The sequence below is a fragment of the Sphaerodactylus townsendi genome, linkage group LG06, assembly GCF_021028975.2.
Source record: "Sphaerodactylus townsendi isolate TG3544 linkage group LG06, MPM_Stown_v2.3, whole genome shotgun sequence".
Taxonomy (NCBI): Eukaryota; Metazoa; Chordata; class Lepidosauria; order Squamata; family Sphaerodactylidae; genus Sphaerodactylus; species Sphaerodactylus townsendi.
Window position 1 is genome coordinate 84,454,146 of NC_059430.1, and position 15,390 is coordinate 84,469,535.

At 41.8% G+C, this 15,390-nt stretch overlaps 1 protein-coding gene across 1 annotated transcript in view; it reads right to left on the reverse strand.

The window, feature by feature from the left end:
- The window catches only part of LOC125435391 (maltase-glucoamylase-like), a 103,974-nt gene extending 90,110 nt beyond the window's left edge, over positions 1–13,864 (reverse strand). Inside the window, exons 1-4 of the mRNA XM_048501591.1 lie at positions 13,822–13,864; positions 8,898–9,120; positions 7,442–7,544; positions 7,199–7,347 (exon numbers count right to left, since the gene is read on the reverse strand). Coding sequence (XP_048357548.1) covers positions 7,199–7,347; positions 7,442–7,544; positions 8,898–9,120; positions 13,822–13,864 — 518 coding nt within the window. The remainder of the gene's footprint in view (positions 1–7,198; positions 7,348–7,441; positions 7,545–8,897; positions 9,121–13,821) is intronic.
- Positions 13,865–15,390: the final 1,526 nt, after the last annotated feature.

Sequence of the window (15,390 nt, forward strand, 5' to 3'; positions counted from 1 at the left end):
TATTGATATCCACAGTGATTCTGTAGGGGAACCAGCTCCCCTTGCATTGTCTATTTTATGTGATACTATGCTCTCTTTGATGTAAAGGGCAACTCCACCCCCAATGCGCCCTGTCCTATCCTTCCTATAGAGCCTGTAGCCTGGTATAACAGCATCCCACTGGTTCTCCTCATTCCACCATGTCTCTGTAATGCCCACTATATCAAAGTCCTCCTTCAAAACTCTGTACTCTAGCTCCCCATTTTAGGTCGAATGCTTCTACTATTAGCATAGAGACACCTGTATACCCTGTCTCTGTCCTTAACCTGGGATTTATGTGCTTTACCCTCAAGTCTTTTGCAGACACTATCCCTTGTCACATGCACATTGCTATGTTCCTCGCTTGCATGTGGTTGATTTAGAAAAACCTCCCTCTCTGTCTGCATCCCCATAGATACTGTATTCCGAACCGAAGTCACCTCAGCTCCTGTCGGCTTTCCCCCAGTGATCAGTTTAAAAGCTGTTCTGCCACCTTTTTAATGTTGAGCGCCAGCAGCCTGGTTCCTCTTTGGTTAAGATGAAGCCCGTCCCGTTTGTACAGGCCTGCCTTGTCCCAAAAGGTTCCCCAGTTCCTGACAAATCTGAAACCCTCTGCCTTACACCACCTTCTCATCCACGCATTGAGACCCTGTATCTCCGCTTGCCTAGCTCGCCCTGCGCGTGGAATGGGTAGCACAGGGGTAGGGAACCTGCGGCTCTCCAGATGTTCAGGAACTACAATTCCCATCAGCCCCTACCAGCATGGCCAATTGGCCATGCTGACAGAGGCTGATGGGAATTGTAGTTCCTGAACATCTGGAGAGCCGCAGGTTCCCTACCCCTGGGGTAGCATTTCTGAGAATGCCATCTTGGAGGTCCTGGACTTCAACCTGTTTCCTAGCAGTCTAAATTTAGCTTCCAGAACCTCCCGGCTACATTTCCCAATGTCGTTGGTGCCAATATGGACCACAACTGCTGACTCCACCCCAGCACTGTCTAAAAGCCTATCTAGACGAAGCGTGACATCCGCAACCTTCGCACCAGGCAGGCAAGTCACCATGCGGTCATCACGCCTCTCACAAACCCAACTCTCTACATTTCTAATGATCGAATCACCCACTATGAGGAGCCCCCCACCTCCCTGAGGGGTATCCTCAGTGCGAGAGGATAGCTGATCACCAGTTAAGGAAGGGATCCCATCTAAGGGAGCATCTTCCCCCACCTCAGACTGGCACCCTCCGTCCCCAAGACCTTCATTCTCCATGACATCTGAAGAGATGTCACCTTGGGAGTGGGACCCAGCTGTTAAGTCCCTGAAAGCCTCATCTGTCACCCTCTCTGCCTCTTTCAGCTTCTCCAGGTCTGCCACCTTGGCTTCAAGAGAACGCACACGTTCCTTGAGTGCCAGGAGCTCATTGCAGCGAGGGCACACCCACGACTTCTGTCCTAGTGGCAGATAGTCATACATGTGACACTCAGTGCAAAACACTGGAAAGTCCCCCTCCCCCTGCTGGCTTTCTGCCTTCATATCTGATTTGTTTAGATATTTAATATTAAGCTTTTAGTCAGTGCCCCCCTGGAGCTATCTGCACGTACTATCTGTCAAATAAGTCCTTATTAATTTAAAAAACAAAAAATTAAAATTAAAATTGAACTAAAGCCCCACCTCTCAGGACAAAAGCCCCACCTCTTAGGACAAAGAGGAACAAGAGATGAACTCTGTTAACCCCTGTTAAGCCCCACCTTCCAGATTCAGCAGCCTTAGCTCACAGGAGCCTTACAAGGAGAAAAAGAGATAACCCCTGTTAAAATACACTGTTTTAAAAGCTGTGGCTTTGAGAAAAGCCCTCCAAAATGAACACCAGCAGGTCACTCTGCTCTTCCTGGCCAAGTCTTCTTCCCACTGCTGCTACTCCTTTCTGCTGGTTCTCCTCTCTGCTGGTCAGGCAGCCTCATTTGCTGCACGTTGATTGCTTTTAGCTATATTCCAGAATATATTCAAAGATCAACAATTGGTTCAGCTCTTCATTGGAATATGTTGGTTTTGCATGGCTGCAGCTGGTTGCAAATCTTTTTTCTTTTGAAATGCTTGATTTGTAGAATTTTTATTAATGGCTCCTGCTTTTCAAGCTCTTTTAAAATGTTTTACAGCATGCCCAATTTCTGCTGAGTTCTAAAATATCTTTATCCAGAATATGACTTGAGAAAAAAACAACATAAGAACAGCCATAGTGGATCAAACCTGCCTGTGGTCCACCTAGTCAAGCATCCCGTTGCACACAGTGGCCAAAAAACAGGACATAGAGGCCAAGGCCCTGATGCTGCCTCCTAGTAATAGTGTCCAGAAGTTCACTCCCTCTGGAAATGGAATTTTACTTTAGACATCTTTACCAGTATCTATTGATGAATATCTCCTCTAGGGATCTGTCTAGCCCCCTTAAAGTAATTTATGTTTGGGGACATCACTATATCCACTGGCAGTGAATTCCACACATTAATTCCCTTTTAGTAAAGAAGTATTTCCTTTTGTCTGTCCTGAACCTTTTGCCTGTCAACTTTATAAATCTGGGAGACCCAGGTTCCAATCCTCAATCTGCCATGGAAACTTGCTTGGTGACCATGTGTCAGTTACTTATTCTCAGTCTAACATACTTCCAGGGAACTTCCTGGAAATGAAGTAGGGGCACAGCCAACAGCATGCACCACCCCATGTCCCTATACCCGTCCCTAGGGATATTGAGCAATGCCTTGTGCAAGAAGAAATTCTCATTGTGTTCCATGGGCCTTTTACTATGTTTAGGATTACAACCATAAGTACCCAGTTAAGTATTTAAGTGCCACTGACTTCAGGCTTAGGGGCTTTGGCAGGCTTAGTTTCAATTGCCAGTTCTAAACAGAAGCCCACAATCAAACAAGAGAAATACATGCCAACCACAGAATGTTAGTTGTTAACTAACTGCATCATTGGTTCATTCTGGTTCATACAGGTGGGCGCCTAGAAGAAGAACAGAGGAAGTGTTATGTTCAGGCTTTCCCTCTTTGCTCTCCTCTAGTGTGGAAAAGATTCTAGTTTGAACAGAAGCAGTGGGGGTGGCAGTGGGGCCACCAGGACTGACACCCTGGTTCAGCAGAGAAGACCCCATTTGAGGCTGTAGCTTGAAATGAGCAAGCTCATTTCCATCTTTATTCCTCTACTTCCTTCCCCAGTGTATTCTGGGAAGACTATCGGAAACAAGTAAATGGGCTTAAGAACAATCTATGATGATTTCCCTTGGACTGAAATCCATATTAATTGATAATAGATTTAATAAATACAACATTTTAGTTGTTGCTCTGCTTAAGAACACCTGTAGGTAGGTTTGCCAATCTCCAGGTGGGGTCTAGGAATCATTTGCTATTTAAACTGTTCTCCAGACAACAGAGATCAGTTCTCTTGGAGAAAATGGCTGCCTTTGAGGATAGCATTGTACTCTGTGGAGGACCCCTCCATTTTCTACTCAAATCCTGCCTTCTGCAGGTCTACCTCCTCCTGCCCAATCTACAGGTACTTTTCCCCATGCTCATTCAGTTGGTGTGGGGTTGGGGTGGGCTCCTGTCATTAGTTCTAGCTTCCTGTTGCTGCTCAGAATGGCAGCAGGAGAAAAAAAAATTAAAGCTTGTTAGGCCAGTGGAATGTCATCAATTCCAGAGAAAGCCTTGTAACCAGAGACTTTTCAGATAGTCCTACACAGATGTGACACTTATGGGGGGTTTCCCCTGTAAGTAATGTCACACCTGTGGGACAGGAGATAGTGCCTGAAAATTGTATTTGATATTAAAGAATATAAGGGGCCCATATAACCAAAATGACCCAAGATTCAAGATGATTTTCTCTTTCTATAGGTCAACTAGTCAGAAGTTAAAATGCAGGAAAAAACTCATCACTAAAGAATGTGGTACAGCATGTTACAGGGTCAAGAGGTCAGAAGTCAAAGGAGACATGAAACTTGTAGGAACAGTGAAATTGTATTTTTCTATATTTTCATGAACACTGAAATGATAGTGAAATATACAAAATGTAGTTTAGAATAATCACATATTATAGTAATTGTTATAATCATTTTTAACGTTTTAAATAAGTTGTATGTATGTGAAATCTTTTTACACTGGAGATGTCTCTCCCTTGGTTCACCCATCCCTCAGTGTTCATGCCTAAGACACCCTTTTAGCTCACTTCGAAGAGAGAGGCACCATGCTGTCTTTGTTCAGAGAGGCAGAAGGGTCATTTTGATTTCAACTTACCTCATGAGGGCTGGATCTTGGAGAAATATGATCATAGGGGGTACGTATGCATGTAAGGGGATGGGTTTGAATTGGGACGTATTTATTCTTTGTATCTATAAAAGATAAAGGTCTTTATCTGGCTGGGTGGGCCTCTCTTAAAGAGATCATCCTGTGGGAGATGTTGATTCTACACAGTAAAAAGTATTTCTTTTCTTTTAAATCCTGAGTCGTCGGTATTCTTTTCTTCACCAGTCTTTCTAAACGTAACTGAGTGGGGCTAAAGAGAGGTTCTAGCCACAGATACCATTACTGATAGTCACCTCACTCCCCTCCCCACCCCCATGTCCCAGTTCCATCAGCAGGCCTGGCAATACTACCTACTTAGCATCTACTAGAGCTCTGCCAGCATTTCTATAGTTGCTCTCAACTTGTAGAGGAGGGTTCCTGTGGAAGGTGATTGAAAACGTCATCCAAAAAAAAATCAGGAGGCATTATTCTAATGGACCTTTCATGGCGTTTAAGCTGGGGGAATTTTCTTGGTGGAAGCTAATTGGTTTTTTATTGCATTTTGTAAATTTTAAATCCAGGAATTGTCAGACACTTTGAATAAGGCAGGGTATTTTAATAAATACGAATGATTAAATGTGTCAATGTGCCATTTATATTTTCCTGTACTCATATTACATGAAAACTTATAGGTATTTTCATACAATAAATCTTTCATTCATAACATCTTCTCTGGTAGAAACTATTATTTTAAAAACGTAAATAGATTTTAGAAGAACACACATAAGCAGGAGATGTAGAGATTCTGTTTTCCTCACAAGCAATATGCTTCTGAGCATCTTGCTTTGCAACCAATTCAACATATTATCCAAGGTTGCCCCCTAGTTTTTCTATACTGCAGCAAAATATCTTTTAAAATATAGTCATGCCATCAAATTCACATTTTAAGAAGTGCCATTTAGCTGCCACAAGATACTTGTGAAATTGTATTTGTTGAATCTTACATATGTGAAAAAATTATGTGCATAAAACTACTCTTGGAGTATGTTCTCTTGACAAGTAAAAATATATATAATTGTCTAAAGGTATTGTATGATCTCGCTGCCCTGCGGTACAAACTTCTTCAAATATCTGCTTGCAAGGGTGCCTCAGCTAGAATGGACATTTATATGGAAACAGTATATACTGCTTGTAACCAGGAGATTTTCAAAACAGTTTATAGCTAAAACAATTAATACAAAAAAGGGGGAAAAGGTTTAGCACAACTTGTCCAGCCATTCAGATTGTTTCACAATTTGGAAAATCTGTCAGTTTGAAGAAGCAAGAAGTGCTGCATTCAGTCAGCAGCAGACTCTGTTTGACCCTCAAATGGCAGCTTGAGACATCAATTTGGCAGGGGCAGCATGGAAAAAAGTGAAGACCCTGAGTGTGCATACTTATGCTGCTGCCCAGTTGGACCCAAAGTGGGCTGCAGATCCACTGCCTCCAGAATCCACCTGACTCAGCAGGGCAGAATGGGAGGAGGGGACTTGAGTGGCACAATGCCTTGAGCTGCTATTTCTTGGCAATTAGCTCTTGTGCCACTGAATGTAGTCACAACTAATATTTCCTATTGTGCCCTCAATGTAACTATATAAAGAACAAACAGCGTAAGAGCCCCAGACCCAGATTTCATTCAACATGACTACTGCAGTGGTTTTGGAGTGTAAGCAGTACCCCAAGGTATTCTTGCCAGATATGAACAAAACTAACTACTTTCACAAATAAATACACTCATTTTCATTTAACTGTACTATGATGTAAATTTTGTCTCATGTCAGGATTTTCCCCCCTCCTAAATTTAGAATATATGAAAGACTTTCAGTTTGCCCATGTAAACAATGGGCTTTAATTTTAATAAGTTGCACATTGTTTTAGATTTCTAGATGGTAATTGCTCTTTGTCATGCTTGATAGCTGATAACTAAAGTTTCTTTTCTTGCAATGCATTGCCAAATACACTATTCCGTAGTGGCTAGCCACCCAAATCATCTTCCTCCTCATATGTAAGTAATTCTCATTAATTTAAATTAGGTTTAATAATAACAGAAGAGGCTATTTAATATACTTAGAATATAAGGTATATTATGTAGTCACAAAAGTGACACTCTACACAAATATCTTATTCTTCAACTACTGAATCGAAAGAAAGATTATAAAAATTACATTTTGTTGTCAAATGGCAGTTTTACTTTCAGGGACGTCCAGTAGAACTTCCTGTTCCAGAACTCTGCATATGTTAAGATCCCCTGCAATAAGCAGGTTTCTCTATTGTTCTGAAGAGTGTCACTCAAGGCATGCCTCATTGTGTGCATACATAGATACCCACCCACTGTGAAGTCATTGGTGTGTGTGGGAGACATGCAGGTGACAGGGAACCTGGTGTACAAAAGGTTAGTGGTGGAAGGCAACTATGTACATCAATTACTTTTACAGTATTTTCTCTTCAGAATTGATCATTCACAATCACCTTTAGTTGTCACAGTGGTTTCCAACTTGGTGCCCCCAGGTGCCATTTTATCTGCTGATGCATTTCTTAGTACTCAGATGCTTCTTCCCCAAATGACTAGATGCATGGAGAGGAAGACAGGGAGTGCGTTCCCCACCTTCAAAACTCCATCATTCTGGCTACTCTCCATCCTTCTTCATTTGCGCATGCACATGGCATTCTCATCTACAGAAATGTACTTTCAGCAAAGGCATGGACTAATTTATTTTGGTGACAAATAAAACTTGTGCTCAGTGGAAATAGAATAACCCCCCCCCTTTCCTGCTGATCCCAGCAGTAACGCATGAGATATAGTGTTCGTCTCAGCTCTGTCACTTCTTTAAACGACATCCCCCTGGCCCAGCTTAATATATCTTGTACTCACAGCACTGTTCCTGTGGCTTTTCTAATGATTTTAAAATGGAGAGATGAATCATTCACAAATTCAACATCGTAGCTGGTGTCAGCAACCGCATGAGGAGGGGATTCAATGTTGAGAGGTACTTTGAATCGTTGGTTGTTAGGATCATCAATCTGTTTCCAAATAAAAATCAGCAAAACTATAAAAAAGTTATTTGCAGGCTGACAAGTACCAATTACATAACTGACTTTTCTGGTTTGTACTTACCTTAAACCTGAGTCTGTCTTTTGTCTGGAACTCCACAAGCAATACTATCTGAGAAATGTCCTTTCCAAAGCCTGTTGGTGCTCTACGTCTTGACAAAAGAACCCTAGAAAATATATAGACTCATTCAGTTTCAAAGCCCACTGTCCTCATGAACAACCCACCATCCAAGAACTAATAAACTATTCTACTTTTGCATCTACCAACCCAGTATCATGGCCTAACAAAACATTTGTGTATCTAAGCATATCCTACAGAGAGAGGTTTTCAGACAAGAGTTATATGAAATTTCTGGCATCCTTTACAACCCACACAAAACATGGCACCTCTAACTAAATTAAGTTTTGAACCCAGACCTTCAAAAGCAATATTCTATGCATAAGTTCTCATAATTCAACCGTAATTCACATGACTACACCTCCAAGTAGAAAAAGGCACATCAGGAAGATTTGTTCATTATTATTCTGAGTCCCATCTAATTTTTTTTCCACTCAGAATAATTGTGTTTTGATTCTGTTTGTGAAAACTTAATCAAATTTTATAGCTTAATCTGTCTGAAACACTTGCTGTCAAAAGAAGTGTATGTTTTAACAAGGGGCCCGTCCATAAACAATTTTCTCATCATTGTGCTCCATCTCATGATTCTAATAGGCGCTTGGAGAACATGGAGCTGTACATTACCAGAGGTAGACCAATGCTTTTCAATGACAAGGAGCACATCTGCAATGTGATATATGGCTCAAACATTTCCCAAAGTGGAAGAAGATGGCTCTCCCTGTTCACTAAGACCTGTGCAGCCCCATGAAGCTTAGGCATGAAGCCCACTTATATCATCTTTACAAATATTGATGCCACCTGCTTAGTGATCAAGGTTTTCTGTTCATCTCAAGTTGCATCCCTTTCTAAATAATTATTTCCCTTGATACCAATTTTTAAAGCTACTTTAAAATTTGTTGTTACTCCTACTGTGTTGTTGTTGTTGCTATTATTATTCATTCAGTTTAATATTCCACTCTCCCCACCAGGCAGGCTTAGGGTGGCTCACAACCAAATTTTAAGAACAATTTCAAAATCATAATAAAACATATAAAGTTTGTACCGTCTAAACAACTTAAAATTATGCAGAGATGGCACATAGTGCCTCGCTTCTTCGTTTCACTGCCTGAGTGTTATGTAACACTTGGGTGGGATATAATGAATTAATAGTTTTGTAACCTTTTCTTTGTACAGACATCCATGCACAGTTGACATGGCCACACTGTTCCATTGTAGTTTATGTTATGTACATATCAAAGCATCTGCAAAGGAATTGTCTCCTACACAGTCATGAAATCCCTATGTCGGAGAATATCATGGAAATTTGAAATGTATTGCAATCAGATAACTGGAAAGCACAGTATGTTGTATAGAAAATATTAAGAGACAGAGAAGGAAGGCAAGAACCATAGATTTTCTTTACCTCCAGCCTGTAGCTGTCTTTTCTGGCTCTCCAGCCAGAGAGTAACTGAACTGGCCCCCGTTATAGAAGCAAGTTGGAATATTTGGGCTACTTGTTTCACACCACTGGCATCCACGATTTAAGCAGGCTTCTTCTGTGGCACCAGGTTCCGGGTGGCAATTTTGACGAAGGTCTTCAGAGACAGATGTTGGACAAGTGCTTGCAGTAAAAGCTTGAGCTAGAACTAATATATGGTAGAAAGAGAATTAGTGGATTGAAATGCTCAAAAATAACCAGTTTTCCTGAAATTATTATAAAGGAAATTGCTCAAGAGGATTGTTGCTCTTGAGAAAGTTGTCCTTGGTTGACCACAGTAACTTCAGATCCAGTGTTGGGATTCAAATAATTTAACAACCTGTTGCGGTGGTGGGATTCAAATAATTTAAGAACTGGTTGTCTACAAGCACCATTTTAACAACCAGTTCTGCCGAAATGGTGTGAACCTGCTGAATCCCACCACTGTTCAGATCTATTCATTTTTACCTTAAATCTGGATAATGAAAAACCCAACTTAGCCTAACAGCTCAGGTCCACACTATCTTAATTTTCCCTGCTACATCAAGGTTAACAAAAGTTGACTTTACTCGAGTGCTGACACATGACCGGAATTCTCAGTGTGTTAGCACCAACTGGAAATGGTTCTTATACAAACCATTTGTGTGGAGCAAATCATAGTTTAACTAGACTAATATCACCATCTTTCCTCCATCGGGGCTGCTAGCCCAAAACTCTACATCCAGATTGGCATTTTCATACATTACTACTGTAATGTAGAGTCCAGACCATAGGGATGTGCCTTTCAGCAACCACCACAGTGCTCCAGTCTTATTCCCACCTTCAGCCACATTTATTATTTATCGAATTCATTTATACCCCACCTTTCTCCACAGTGGAGAACAAAGAAGCTTCTATTATTTTCCTGTGCTTTTATCCACACAACAATCCTGTGAGGCAGATTATTTGACTGCAAGATGTGGATTTGAACCTGGGTCTCTGAAGCTCTAACTGCTACACCACACTGACTTTCATAGGGTGGCAGTAGTTGAACAGAAGAATGTGGCCACACCTAGATGAAAATTTAGGTTGGGTGGTATCAAGTATACCTGTAGTCACTGACAACTCTAGGGTTGCCAACCTCCAGGTGGAACCTGAAGATAGCCTAGAATTGCAACTAATTTCAAGCAACAAAGATCTATCCCTCTGGAGAAAGTGACTGATTTGAAGGGTGGACTCCATAGCATTTCATTTGGCTGAGGTCCCTCCCCAAATCCTGCCCCCTTCAGCCTCCACCAAAAAACATCCACAAATTTCCCAACCTGAAATTGGCAATCCTAGTTATGCCAGGCCCCGATTTGTCCTCCCTCAAAGGTCAAAATGTGTCCAGGAAGGACACTGCCTTTTCCCCCTGCTTGAAGCCCAGCCTGACGTACTGTGGTTGCCTAGCAACAGCCACGGAGGGAATGCATGGCTTAAAACTTGGGTGCCCCTTTTATCATTTTCAGGTTTTAAAACTGTCCAATGTATTTTTTTCTAGATTTCAGACTTTTCTGCAAGCCTGGGGTCCTTTCCGAGTTTGTAGAAGGAACTGCCTTACCCATGCACAGCTCCAGTCACAGAACAAGTATCCTCAAATTTGGCCAACTTGGCTATTAGAATATAGATTTATTGCATCCCTCTTTTCTAACAAAAACACTTTGCTGTGAGCAAATGAAGTCATGTCCCACATGGCTTCTTCCCCTATACTCTCAAATCCTAGTAAAACATCAATAAAACAAACCAATTTCATAGCATTCCAGTTTTAGGTCTGCACTAAAGAAGCGTCTGTTTTCTGAAATTAACCAAAGCTTGTGCTGCCCACTAGTGGTTTTCTCTGGAAAAAAAAATAGATTTCATTCCAGTAGCACCTTAGAGATCAACACAAGTTTCAGAGTATAAGTTTTTGATAATCAAAGCTCCCTTTGTCAGACACAAGTTTTATTGCATGCCAACCAGCTACCCTCTGAAACGAACTTCATGGGAAATTAAAACACGCATTTGTAAATGTCCTCAGAAGTCAAGCCCACTGAGTTCACTGGGATGTGCTCCCAAGTAAATGTGCATAGGATGTGATTATTCCTTTATCTCTTTTATATTGCTCTCTGACTTTATTATAATTTTTTAAATTTCATTTTGCCAATTTTTATCCCATCCATTGTTCAAGGAGATCCGGTTGATATATGCTGGTCTGCCCTCCATTTCACACTCAAAAGAGTGCTAACTTGGTGCAGTTGTGAGACGGTTGAGCTAGGATCTGGAAGACTCAAGTTCAACACCATACTGTGCATCAATGCTGCACATTAACATCGCACCTAGGTCATTAATTTTGCATCCAAAATTAAGCTCTGCTCATTGTGAAGGTGCCTGGAGTATATATTATGAATGCTTCAGTACATCAGAACATGTGTTTAACATCATCTCTGCCTATGACACAAATAATGTGTTAAAGTGTAGAACAGAAAAACAGATGCAGGAGTGTGGTGCTGTGTGCTGACTCTCCCTCTGTGCTAGGCTCAGAGGATCTAAATTACAATTGTGCATGCATGTGTACCTAGCATCAAGATCTCCTAGTACAGGTAAATTAAAATTTAAATTATACATTCCTATGTAGCTGGAAGATTGCATTTTACAGGTAGGCGCTTGGCATCATCCACCTTTCCAAAACATCTCATTCCATCTTTTAAACCTCTACACACTATCCTTTCAGTAACAGATTGAAATAATTTCAGGTTAGAAGTAGAAACCATTTTGCTTGTTTTCCCCACCTCAGCTAAGACCTTGACAGTGGATTCATCTTCTCTGAAGAGAGGGGTACAATGATAAATAGCTAGATCCCAACACAGCAATTTTGCTTGACCAGAGGTTTGCTAAACATTGGACTATCTGTATCTTCACATATCACAGGATTAACCCTTTTACAAGTTACAGTCATGCACACTGGGAGCCTGTTTATTGGACCACACACTACCTGTGATCGTCCTGATATTCACATTATGCATGAAGAAAGCAGTGCATGGATTTCCCTAGTTGTACAGCTTACGCATGGTGCATGAATGTGAAAATCCAAGTGTTTCTTTATGCAAGAAGGTGACTGCGCATAGGCAGCAAATAGTCCTGTTAATGGGCACCCAGGGTACCTGGCTGTAACATCTGAAAATATCTAAAGTCATCTTTACATCAGTCACAGAGATCCAGCCTCTATTGGCTCACCTTGAATATAACAAACTTCCCAGGTTCTGGGAACTGGCACAGCTACATGGGCCTTCAAGGTGATTAGGACTGATCAAATTTTGTCCCCCCCCCTCCCCCCACACGCACACATACACTTGGTGAACCTGCCAACCTTGGCTGGGCACTGAACATATAAAGAAACCTGTACTCACAGAAAAGTCAACCAGATATCAGTGAACTAGTTAGGCTTGCTAGGTCTCTCAATGTAGCTGGAATCCTCACACTGCAAATCCCAACTGGAATCCTCACACTGGAATCCTCACACTGCAAATCACACTGCAAATCCCTACTCCCACCACTGTTTGATAGACTGGATAGGAGTAAAAAATAATTTTAAAATGAGAGTTGCAGTAATGGCATGATGTCATTTCTGGGACACACTTGGAGGTGACATCACACCACTGTAGAATTCAATGGAAACTGTATGGTAAGTTTCCTCTGAATCATAGAACAGTGCGATGTCACTTTCAGGCTAGAAGGCTTTCATGATGGTTGCCAGCCATTGGTCTTGCTGGTTGCTGGCTGCATTGGTCTTGCTGGTTGGTCTTGCTGGTTCCAGCCATTGGTCTAGCAACCCTAGTAACCTATGGAACCCAAGTCCAAAGCTCTGTATTACTTTGCTTTGTCAGCTTTATGTGGGTATTGAATAAGAGGAGGACAGAAAGGATGACTGGGGGTTACCTATGACCATCTGATGAGGACCTCCAGAACTCCTGCTCAAGCAGTTCTGCAGACTTCTATTACATCCTAATAAGAAGTCACACTAATACTGAGCAATCCTGCTACCTCACTTCATCATCTTTCACCTGCATCTCTCTCCAAATTCCGCAACCTGACTCGCATCCACCATAGCTGATACAGCATGTAAAAACCAAAGGAAAGGACCAAAAAGCATAATGGCTCCAAATCACAGTGCAATCAACATGTCTCAAAAGCGCTCTGTGCAGACCTGCCTATCATTTTCCTTTGAAGATGGAGTATTCAGACTGTATTTTCTGAAAGGCAGCTGCTAGTTAAAAAAGCATTTTAGTTAATATTAAAGAACACATAAAAGTTTCAAATCTGTACAGGTCTTGTACTGAGCCAAATCCTCCCTTTCTGTTGCATCCCTTCAAGCAGGCCCTACAGGAACAGGAAACAAGACTAATTCTGGACTACTTTGTGTGGCTCCAAGAATCAATTCCCAGACAAGATGTAGGAAATCCATGTTTTTATTTGGACAATGGTTAACCACCACTGAGGACTACAAACTTATGGTATGAACAGGAGAATAGGGGCAAATGGGTTCTTTTTAGGCCTCTTTCCTCACCTAAGCCCTCCTCTAAAGATGAGCCTCAGTATCTATCTTTATTTCCCCAGATGGAACTAATAACTGTTTTGTGATGGGAGAAGTTCCTCAGGAAAAACAGCCTAGGAGTTAAGTTCCTGCTTACCATAGTTTGTATGCTTAAAAAACCACACCCAAGAGTCAGACCTGATCACAGATGGCCAGGTCTGGTCAGGCCTGTTTGCACAATAATGCTATGCTATGTATGTGCCCCTGAGTTTAATCCTACATATCCAAACTGAACTCTTCAGTTCAGTTCGGTCTGAACAAAAGTGTAATTGAACAGCTTACCTGCAAGTGAAATAGCAAAAAAATGAAGCTTGTTTCTCTCCATGGTTGAATAATTACAATCCAAGTACTACACAGACAGGGCCTTTTATAGGCAACTGCTTGACAAATTGCATAGGTTTATCTACAAGCAGATACAATACATGCATTTATCACTCTTATCAATTCAAGGTGACCTCAATTTGAAGGTTTAGGCATGACTAGGAAGGAAAATGGCAGATGTGCTGATCATTAGCCCTGACATCTTTATAGAGCTAATTATATAACGGTATCCATAAGGATAAAATAGACATGTGTGCAGAGGTGGGATCCAGCAGGTTCTCACAGGTTCCTGAGAGTAGGTTACTAATTATTTGTGTGTGCCGACAGGGGGTTACTAATTGGTGATTTTGCCACGTGATTTTTGCCTTAGTTACGCCCCTCCTCTCAGCAGTAGCACACAGAACTTGACCTTGACTTCATAAATGACCTGGAAGTAGGGGTGGGTAGCGTGGTGGCCAAGTTTGCAGATGATAACAAATTATGTAGTGTGGTGAGAATCACAAAGGATTGCGAAGAGCTCCAAGCGGACCTTGATAAATTAGGTGAGTGGGCTAAGAAATGGCAAATGCAGTTCGATGTAGCAAAATGTAAAGTGGTGCACATAAGGGCAAAAAATCCAAACTTCACATACACGCTACAGGGGTCAGTGCTATCAGTCACTGACCAGGAAAGGAATTTGGGCGTCTTAGTTGATAGTTCCATGGGAATGTCAACTCAATGCATGGCAGCTGTGAAAAAGGCAAACTCTATGCTGGGGATAATTAGGAAAGGAATTGAGAATAAAACTGCAAAGATTGTCATGCCCTTATACAAAGCAGTGGTGCGGCTGCACTTGGAGTACTGTGTTCAGTTCTGGTCACCACATCTCAAAAAGATATTGAAGAGATAGAAAAAGTGCAGAGAAGGGCAACAAGGATGATTGAGGGACTGGAGCACCTTCCTTATGAGGAGAGGCTGCAGCATTTGGGACTCTTTAGTTTGGAGAGGAGACGTCTGAGGGGGGATATGATTGAAGTCTATAAAATTATGCATGGGGTAGCAAATGTTGACAGAGAGAAATTTTTCTCTCTTTCTCACAATACTAGAACCAGGGGGCATCCATTGAAAATGCTGGGGGGAAGAATTAGGACTAATAAAAGGAAACACTTCTTCACGCAACGTGTGATTGGTGTTTGGAATATGCTGCCACAGGAGGTGGTGATGGCCACTAACCTGGATAGCTTTAAAAGGGGCTTGGACAGATTTATGGAGGAGAAGTCAATTTATGGCTACCAATCTTGATCCTCTTTGATCTGAGATTGCAAATGCCTTAACAGTCCAGGTACTCAGGAGCAACAGCCGCAGAAGGCCATTGCTTTTACATCCTGCATGTGAGCTCCCAAAGGCACCTGGTGGGCCACTGCGAGTAGCAGAGTGCTGGACTAGATGGACTCTGGTCTGATCCAGTTGGCTTGTTCTTATGTTCTTATGTTCTTGAAGCAGTCTAGCAGGAGGTGCACCGGCGTGCGTGGCAGCCTGCGCCTGCGTCCA